Source organism: Rhinolophus hipposideros, assembly GCF_964194185.1.
Source record: "Rhinolophus hipposideros genome assembly, chromosome: 13".
Taxonomy (NCBI): domain Eukaryota; kingdom Metazoa; phylum Chordata; class Mammalia; order Chiroptera; family Rhinolophidae; genus Rhinolophus; species Rhinolophus hipposideros.
Window position 1 is genome coordinate 23,707,054 of NC_138059.1, and position 10,275 is coordinate 23,717,328.

Here is a 10,275-nt window from a genome sequence, read left to right on the forward strand (position 1 = left end):
CCCAGTTACATAGTGGCGAGTGGCAAAGATGGACTTGCAAGCCAGTCAGCCCAGACCTAAGTCCACATGCTTTCCATAGTATTATAAATACTGTGTGATTTGACACTTCCGATTAACAAAAATACATGTGCCAGACACTGTAATATGAAAATACATAGAAAAAAGAGCCAAAAGTAAAATGTTACTCCTTATATCTTACTGATTTTTTTTAAATAAAAGGAAATAAGATAAACACTGAGGAAGTCATTTGAGAGACACAAGGTATAAATATAATGTAATAAAACCAATAAAATAACAAACACTATAGAACTTATCAAAATGATAATACTCCTCATCAAATTAGTCATCTTAGAAGGAGATACAAGTATTTCTGCGATCATGAAACACTTTACTTGGGCATCATAACTGTAAAATTATATATCTTTGGCACCTGAAGCACAGTTTTTAGAAAAAAGTAATGCAGTAGCAAATTTTTGCCTGTAAAGGTCAATTTTATATGTGGAAATAGTCCAAAGTCATTTGGACAAATCAAAATATTAAAGCAGATCTTTCTAGAGTTTGGAATTTCAAAGAATTCACTTTCTAAGTCGAACATTTCTATAATAGTTTACTTTTGCATCATGAGTTCTACAAAACTAAAATATGTTAAAAGTCATATGGGACCAACATTTAGGTAATCATCTAGCATTTATAATTTCACTCAAAGGGTGTTCTTGTGTGATTAGTAACTTCGGTCTGCATGCAATTCTAACCACAGAGTATCAGTTAAAGACAGCACCGATGAATTATGTGAATGCAGTCCTTCCAAATAAACTTTGTTCAAGTACCACATTCATGTAGCTATAGGAGCTCTGGTGTGTTTTACAAATTCATTTTCACTGTTTTATATGCATTGTGTATATATCATGGGCTCCCCCAACCTACATAAAATAGTATTCAGATTCAGCCTGAGAAAGACATGCTAACACATTTTTAGTCACCTACAGTGTGTGGTTAAAGCAGGAAGAGGGAAGACAAATCTGGGCAAGGGGTGCAGGTATCTGCAATTAAATAGGATTTAACTATTCTTTAATTCTCTGCCAAAAGCACTTATAAGCTGAGACTGATAGAAAAACTAGAAACCGACTATGACACTTGGTGCTTCATGAGTCAGAGTATTACAAAAGAGCAAAGGTGATAGTTAGATTAACAAGGATGTCCTTCCAAACTGCCTTAAAAATAGTGTTTTTGTTTTGTTTTTTTCCTGTTTCTAACTAGGGATGATCTGGATCTATGTACTTAATCTCAAACCATGGTACCTACAGCAGGAAAAGTTCCGATCTCAAGACATAAGGAAACAGCCGGGTGGTTTTATATTTTTCTGGGTTTTTTTTGTTTTGTTTTAATCTGGGCATTTCTTTCATGGTATATAAGTCTCTGTTAAAAGTCTAATAGCTTCCAAATATATTACCTTAAAAGTAATTTACAATATAAAGGAGGTATGGTTAAAGACATTTTAAAAGTAGTCTTTAACACACTGTCTCCAGGTGTTTAACTCTAAAAAACAAACACTTGAATCCAAAATATATTTTTCACAATGTAGACACATAAACCATTCTAAGTATATCATTGAGAGATTGAATTCTGCAGAAATATTACTTAGAAGTGTTGAAAGACATTTCAGTATATATAAAAGAATTAAATATCTTGCTTTGTCAATTCCCTGACTCCTAAAACTTCTCATTTCTATTCTTTTTATAGACTAAATAATAGCTTTTGTTAATATTCTTTTTAAATTTTTCTTTTCCATCCATCAAAAAATTGTAAGTACTTGACTACTACAATCATTTAGATTGCAAAGGCCTTATGGCTAAAAGAACCACATATTTCTATTTAATTATAGGAACAGTTATTAAATATATTCACTGGTTGCCTATTACCATGTTTCCCCCCAAATAAGACCGGGTCTTATATTAATTTTTGCTCCAAAAAGATGCATTAGGGCTTATGTTCAGGGGATATCATCCTGAAAAATCATGCTAGGGCTTATTTTCTGGTTAGGTCTTATTTTCAGGGAAACACAGTATGTTTTCATCCCAAGACCAGGCAAGGCGAAAGAGTCATACATAACCCATGTTTTGATGAAGCATGTGATAAGGATTGGGTGGCAAAAGGAACCCAAAGTTTTACTGTCAAAGGCCTTTCTCCTTTCCTTACCCTTCTATTTCCTATCATCCTGTCTACTAATAATATTCTACCCCCAAGCTCCCAAAGTGTTTTATTAGATATAAAAATAAATTAAATATTATTAGACCCACGAAGAATAAAACAAATAATTGCAGAGTTCAGTTAAAGGTGTTCCTTTCAGTTCAGTCATTAAAATCCAGATCTTGGAGTTAAGCAAGTAATTATAACACGAATTCAGATGATCCTGTTGATAGAGACTCTTGGCGATTTCATTAGCTGTCAAAGGGGATAGAGTTTTACTTCTCTGGCCAAGTAGAGAAATAACTCCAGGGAATTTTTTGTTGTTGTTTTTAAACTATAAGGCTCTAAATGTGAAAAAGTCTTTAAAATACCTCTACCTTCATAAGAAAAAAAAAGGCAACCATACCTTCTCCTTTGATAGTTAGTCTTGTAGCTCCATTTATGCTGCCATATTTAGGTATTACTTCTGTGACTTTAGGAATTATTTTAGAGCCGTCTGAAAGATATTAAAGTACAGTAGAGGTAAAATCATCAAATACTTCATTTCAAGCATCAAATTTCATACCATATATTACAACGTTTTTAGAAAAATATCGTGAAGATTATAGGACTAAAAGTAAATATGACAATGCTTTTATTTTTGGCTCTACTGCTCACCAATGACTTGACAGGGAGTTAAATCATTAACTTAGTTAATACTCTTTGGCTTTATGCAAAGCACTATCCTAGGAGCTACAAAGAGCAGGAATAATACATGATCATTTTCATCATTTTTACCTATCATATTATCAAACATTTATTAAGCCCTTAAATTCATATAGTGCTCTTCTAACTTCGGTTCCCTAACTACAATTAGCAGCACTTGCAGCAGCAGGCAACGCTGGAGAAATGGCACTGTGGAGAAATAGGTCATTATACAAGCACACAGGCAATGCAAAGCTAGTAATAGTCTAGGTACAAAGAGCAATGTTGTGTTTTAAGAAGAATTTGTTTTCTGTGACAGAGTAAGTCTTCAGGAAAGAGAATTTCTGGGATCTTTCTAGTCTCCTGATGCTAGTGAGTTCTTAATGCAAAGGTCACTGGTTCATTCAATAAACGATGTTAGGTTCCTGAGGATATAAAAATGTGTAACAGTCCCAACTTTCCAGGAGTTTAGCTTAGTACAGAGCGACAGAAGAGAGCACAGAGGCCACCCGTGACTCAGAAGGGGCATTTCATCCATACCTCTGGGGTCATACCAGTTTATTGAAAGAAGGGCTGTCCCTGCTGCATCTTGGAAGGCAAATATGAACATACAACAGCTAAACTGGACAAACTGTGGGAAAGAAAAGAGTCCCAGACAGAGGGAGGTGTCCATGCAAGCACCGGGATGAGTGAGTAGCCTCCTAGGAGAACTGTAAGCAATGCTTTCAAACAACTCAAAGATACACAGTGGCCAGTAGGGTTTATTTTCTGCTTAAATTGTACCGATCTGGTAATTATTCAACCCAGTCACAAATTCTCAGAGTAGGTGGAAAAATTTAAGTGGGGGCACAAAGAAAAGCCAGAGAAATCATCAACTGCGTGAAATGGAATTATGAGAAAGGCAAAATTAATTAGGATTATATCGTTCATTCCTGTCTGAGCAAAGTTCAGCAGGGACTTCACCTCTAACAGCAAAAGCTCTCCCACACAGAGAAGACTACCTCCTCCCCCAGACCCAATGCCTCTGTGCTTCAGGCCCCTCTTTGCCCAGAGCTCCTAGGCTGTTCCCACTTCAGGCACTTCTATAACTTCCAGCAGCCCACAGCCAAGAGTAGGAAACTCCAGCTGGATCCTATCTCCAAGACAGTGCTGCTCCTCACCTATCTCAGGTTCATCCTCCTGTTATCTCCACGGACAACTCCAATTTCTTATCTTATCAGTTTCTCCAGCAGACCTTTCCTGGGTATTACTTTGAAGGCCCAGGGCAGCTGGCCTTGGGAGTGACTGACACCCGCCGCGAAGACCCATTTCCCCTACTGGGAGACCTTTCTCCCGTGGGACAAAAGGGCCCAAGGGGAGTGAGGACGATGACTGGGCTTGTGTTTCCCACCATCTCCCACTCCACCCCAACACACACACCCCAGGCCAAACAAATTTTAGTCTTTTTTCATCAGAGTCACTTGAGGCTCTCTCTCTCTCTTCTCTCTCTCCCTCCCTCCCTCTCTGGGTCTCTGTCTCTGTCTCTCCGTTAAGCCAGACTTCCAGGTCCCTAGGTCCTAGGCTCACACCATCCAGCAGCACCCACACCTTTGGCCCAGGGCTGGTGCCAGGGGGTCCTGCCTCACCCACGACCCCAGGAGCAGGGACTGTGTGTCTATACAGACTTCTCCTGCGTGCCTGCCTGCCTCCCCGAATGGCTTACCTGTGCGGGGTTCCGCGGTACACAGGAGGGGCCCCCAGAAGCCCCAGATCGCCAAAAGCCACAGGTGTCCCATCGCGACTCGAGTGCCGCAGAGACCAGCCCGCCGCTCGCTCGCAGCCGCCGCCAGCGCCTGCGTTGGGCTCCGGGACCGCCACCCGCTGGCGCTGGGTGCGTCCCACGCGCGCAGGCGAGCTCTGGCGCGGGAGGCCGCCCCCCCTCCGGGTATATCCGGCGGCACTCTGGGATTTGCACACAGATCCACAGCCCTTCACTGGAGAGACGAGCCGGCCCGGAGCCAGCCTGCATTCATCCAACCTGCACACTCACACCTGAGGACCAACGTCCCAAGGCTGTGCCCACAGGTGTAGCGGCCCTACTCCTTTTGGCAGGAGAGATCAAGGGGCAAGTTTTCCGTCAATCCCGCTTTTCCTCCCTTTTCCTTTTTTTTTTTTTTCTTTCTTTCGTTTTCTTTTTTAAAATTCTGGACCTGCATATTTTCATTGCCCCTCTACTGTCGTGGTTGTTAATCATCTCCCGTTGGGCCTAAAAGTCCACCTCATACACAAACCTCACACATTTTCCCCCTTCACATTCAAATAAATTCGGTCTATTCTTTTGACAATCATATGAGTCTTTATTGATCTCTCAGTATGTCCCAAACACCATACCTACTGCTTCAGAGACTTCAACTCACAATAATCTCCAACGACTATTACTATTACTGTTGTTGCAATTATTATCTCCACTGACACACAGTAGGTTAAGTAACTTGCCCAAGGCAATACCCCTAAGTGTAGAGTGAGGACTTAAGCAGAGTGATTCCACAGTCAGTACTCTCTTATCCCCTCCATTGCCTGCAATTCAGTAGACTTCTAGTGAGGTTTTGCAAAGCTTAGGACATACTTATGCTAATATATATATATATATATATATATATATATATATATATATATTAATTGTTTATCTGAAATTCCAGTTTAATTCAGCATCCTGCATTTTTAAGTATTAAATCTGACAAACTCTAGTTGGAAAGGAAGCGGGAAGAAATGAAAAGAGAACTGCAAAATAAGTAAATAAAATTAGGTCCTTAAATTTTAATAAATATAACTGGAAATTTATAGCTATCTCATTGGGGTCAAGAAAATAATTTTGTTAGATTTGGTTAAACATATTCATCTAATAATTTTTTTACAAACTGACTTCCAGCATCACCACTCTACTGAAAATAGTGCCTGCAAAGGGTACCACCGACCTTCCTTCTCTTGGAACTCTCTGTAGCACGTGACACTGGTAACATCTTTCTTGAAATTCCATTCCTCTGAATAGTCTTGGGTTTCTTCCTACCTCTCCAATCACTTCTAGCTCATAGTTTTCTCTCCCATCTCTTCCTGAAAATTGGCATTCCTGCAGGTTCTATTCACTCCTCTATCTGGAAGTCAGCCAATTAGAAGAAAATCAACCAGTTGAATACCAATTTGTCAATTAATTAGTTATCAAATTTACTAAATGTAAAGACTCTAATGTTGTATAACAATACATAGCAACTTTACCCAGAATAATTTAGCAGTATTAACAAAAATAATAACTTTTGCTTATTAGCTATGAAAAGTGTAAAGTGTATATTTCAATATCAATAACCAAAATAAAATTTAATGTGGGAAATGTTATGTGGAATTGTTTGGCTGATTTTGATTTCTATCGGATGCTTTCAAATTAAAGTTTGATTAAGTTAACCTAAATTAAATGTTGGATGATCTCACTAAAAAGTAATTTAAATGAAATTTAATCCAAAATTCTGATTTTTTTCAGATTCTTTTGAATTTATAAATTAAAACAGAGTGTGAAGAATAGGTTAAATGATGCTAAAAAGAATACTAAAAATGCTTCAGTGTAAAAAAAGTAGAATATATCATTCAAAATCACTACGAAAGAAAGCAGAAGTAGGTGAAAAATCTTGTTACATATCATACACTCAAGTTTGCTTTCTAAAGGGGAACCATTGAAATAGCCAGAGTTTCCCCTAGAAAAAAATCCATATTGTTTATAACAAAGAGGAAACTGTTCTAAGTTTTGGATGTATTAATAAAGTGATTGGGAACCTTTTTATGTTGATTTCTGCTTTTATGTTGATTTTGTGAAAATTTTAAGATTATTTTACCAAATTCACAGATAGTTTATCAACCAGCAAATAACATACAATATTTAATATATAATATGGTTACTCCTATTGTGTCCTATTTCACTTTTGTATTTAATTTGTACTAACCACATTATCCATTATAATAGTCCCTTCCAAATATCTTTACTTTCTCGATACCTAGTCTTCTTATAACAAGTTAACTATATATGCAAGTATGTACAGGATTATATATGTACGTACATATAAATATGTACACACACATATATATATACATAAATGTATATGTGTACATAATATATATATATATAACGCACTACTTAATATTAAAAATGTGTGTATCATTTTTCTATATATTTCATTATCAGTAACCAAAATTAAACAATCCTGTAAGCTTCTAAATATTTCTGTTAAACTATAGTCATTTAATTTGGCTAATTTGGCAAATTGGTCATCAACAAATTGATCATTTGGCTAATTATCTTTAGAAAAGTTGATATTTCAGCAAATTAGCCCGCTTTCCTGTCTTACAATGCCTAAATTTTTTATAGAGCCAGGAACTATAATTTGCATATGTAGGTTTTAATTCAACTTTTTTTGAATGAATGAGCATCTCTCTCTAAATAGTACTTATTTATACAATATATTAATTTTCTGAAAGAGATCACACCAGTGAGATTTTTAATCTTGAATTATTAACATAAATGTGACAATGTGACAATAAATAATTATAACTAGATGGAAACTTATATAATCAAAAGGTCAACTTAGAACCAGAAAAGGGGCTTATGTAGTTTACATGACTAATGGTTTAAATTGTAATCACCTTTAGAATCTTTAAACCTTTACAATTCAGACCCATCATGGAACATGGAATGGGTAAACATGAAAGGAGAATCCTGATCACTAAACCCTGGGCTTCTTTTGTAAATTTTTTAAAAATCTAGTTCTAACAAAACCTTCCCTGTAGGGCCACCAGCATCAAGGGCATGTGACCTATGTAGTCTCTTAGGACCCCATGCTTGTCTTAATGCTCTCCTGTCCCCATCTTGAAACCCTTAATATTTTCTGAATGAGAGAATCCCCATTTTCATTTTGCCTGGAGTCTCACAATTATGTAGCTGGTCCTACCTGCCTTTCTGATGAAAAAAAGAGACAGATTTTAAACTTGTTATTCCCTTCATTTAAAAGCAATAAGAAAGTGACAAGGAGTTAACAGGAACTCTTGCAGAACTAAAAGGGGTAAGGAATTCACTTAAATGGAACAATGAACTTCGTGCTGGAGCCTGATTTTGAATCTAGACCTAATTGTAAAAGAGATGTTTGAGCAAAATGAGGTACCTACAAAACAAGAGTCTGCGTTCAACAAATATTCAATATCTTAGGCATTAAGAATTTGGCAGTAGGGGGGGTGGCCAGTTAGCTCAGTTGGTTAGAGTGTGGTGCTCTTAACAACAAGGATACCAGTTTGATCCCCACATGGTCCACTGTGAACTGCACCCTCCACAACTAGTTTGAAATAACTATGTGACTTGGAGCTGATGGGTCCTAGAAAAACACACTTAAATAATAAAATTAAAAAAAAAAAAAAAAGAATATGGCAGTAATGTTTTTTAAATCCCTATCCTTATGGAACTTACATTCTTAGGGAAGATAGACAATGCACAAGATAAATGAGTAAAATATCTAGTATGTCAGAAAGTAATCCATGCTAGGAAGAGAAAAATAAAGTAGGGGAGAATAGTGTGTGTGTGTGCTTGTGTGTGTGTGTGTGTGTGTGTGTGTGTGTGTGTGTGTTTAGTGTGATGAAGTTTTGGACGGGATGACCAGAAAGTTGTCATGGAGAAGTGAATTTTGAGTAAAGATCTGAGGGTCTGAAATGAGTCTTCGGAAGTACATTCTGAGCACCTGGAAGAATGAATGCAAATGCCACAAGGAAGGAGTGTGCCTGGTGTGTAAGGAGCAGAGGAGCCACTGTGGCTGGAGTGAAGAATGCAAGCAGGGCGGTAGAAGATACCAAGTCAGAGAAGTAATGGAAGGAGGGAAAGATCATGCAGGAGCATAGATTTGACTCGGAGGGAGATGGGAATCCACTGTAGAATACTGAGCTGAAATGTGACATGATCCAAATTATGTTTTCAGAGAAACACCCAGCCGCTGTTTCCTTGCTCTGAATATGTGACTGAACCCAGTTAAGGCCTCTATAGAAAGTTTGAAGATTCTGCTAGGTGGATGTGGAAATCTACTTATCTTACAATCACTCAAGACAGTTCTCATGTGTAATTTCCCTTGTTTATTAAATCTGCCACCTACCAATTTGGGATATCAGCCTCCTTCTTCCATCTTTCCTTGCCTTCTGTGTATGGAAAGCCTGTTTCAGATTTGACCTGGGAAACTCCCAAGGTTGTGAACCGACAGATGATCTAGGAGAGGTTCTCAGGTCAGATGTTTTTGATATATTGTAGAACTATCAAAATATCTTAACATTTTGAAACAAGCAGTGGAGGACTTGATAGCCTCACCATTCCCTTTGAGTACACACCTGGAAGAAGAATTCCTGTTTTGTGAGATTCTTCTGGAAACTACCAAGGTTCTTGACATATTGGAAATGATGAGAAGTTGCTCTATTGATCTATTTTTTAAAACTATTTTTTCCAAATAAAACTTTAATTGGAAAAAAAGCATTACACTCCTTACATGATTGGTCCCAGCAATACATAGTAATATATCTGGTATTGCTACCTGAATGACAAAGGAAGCACCTCATGATATCGTCACTTTTCGCTTTTTTTTACACAGACATGCACCAGGACTGTTTTGACAATCCTGGAAGAAGAATCGCTAAAAACCATAAAAATTATCAGTGTTATCCTCTGATCATTCCTCTGAATCATTGCATTTAAACAATTATCAAGCAAGAGGACAAGAATATGACGTATATCTTTATCAAATAGTCTACTGGCTTTCCCAGAGAATAAGACTTAAGTGCTTGTTTGAATTAGGGCAGTTGCTTCAATTTTTCAGAAAGAAAAGAAATTCCAAATTTGGAGCAACTTGAATGAAAATGATTGTGTGTGTGTGTGTGTGTGTGTGTGTGTGTGTGTATACACTCAACAAGATTTTCAATACTTATAACCATTAAAACAAAAACTCAAAATTGATAGAATTTCCTACATATCATTTACATGATATATATGTTGTGCTATTGAACACCCTCCCACAATTTATTGTCTTATACAAGTTTAGAAATAACTTGAATAAGCCTTTACACTGATACTTTAAAATAATGAGATACGATTTTAAGTTGATCTATATTTGAAATGCACTGCCTTAATGGTCTGTTAATAAAGCTGAATATCATTTTGAAATGTTTTTATAATTATAGTTTAATGTAGTTTCCCAGGGAATTCTAAGAATTTTATTTCAGCATTTAAATTTGTTACTCTGAGGATGAATTCATAGGCTTCACTGGACTGCCAAAGTAACACAACAACTGTTAAGAACCCTGATTTAGGGAGAGAGAGAGCAGAGAGAGAAGAAACTAGGTTGCATGATTAGGATTTGA

At 37.1% G+C, this 10,275-nt stretch overlaps 1 protein-coding gene across 1 annotated transcript in view; it reads right to left on the reverse strand.

The window, feature by feature from the left end:
* PKHD1L1 (PKHD1 like 1) overlaps positions 1-4,942 on the reverse strand; it is a 148,437-nt gene extending 143,495 nt beyond the window's left edge. The window contains exons 1-2 of the mRNA XM_081071037.1: positions 4,574-4,942; positions 2,594-2,683 (exon numbers count right to left, since the gene is read on the reverse strand). Of these exons, the coding sequence (XP_080927163.1) occupies positions 2,594-2,683; positions 4,574-4,646 (163 nt within the window). The 5' untranslated portion in view covers positions 4,647-4,942. The remainder of the gene's footprint in view (positions 1-2,593; positions 2,684-4,573) is intronic.
* Positions 4,943-10,275: the final 5,333 nt, after the last annotated feature.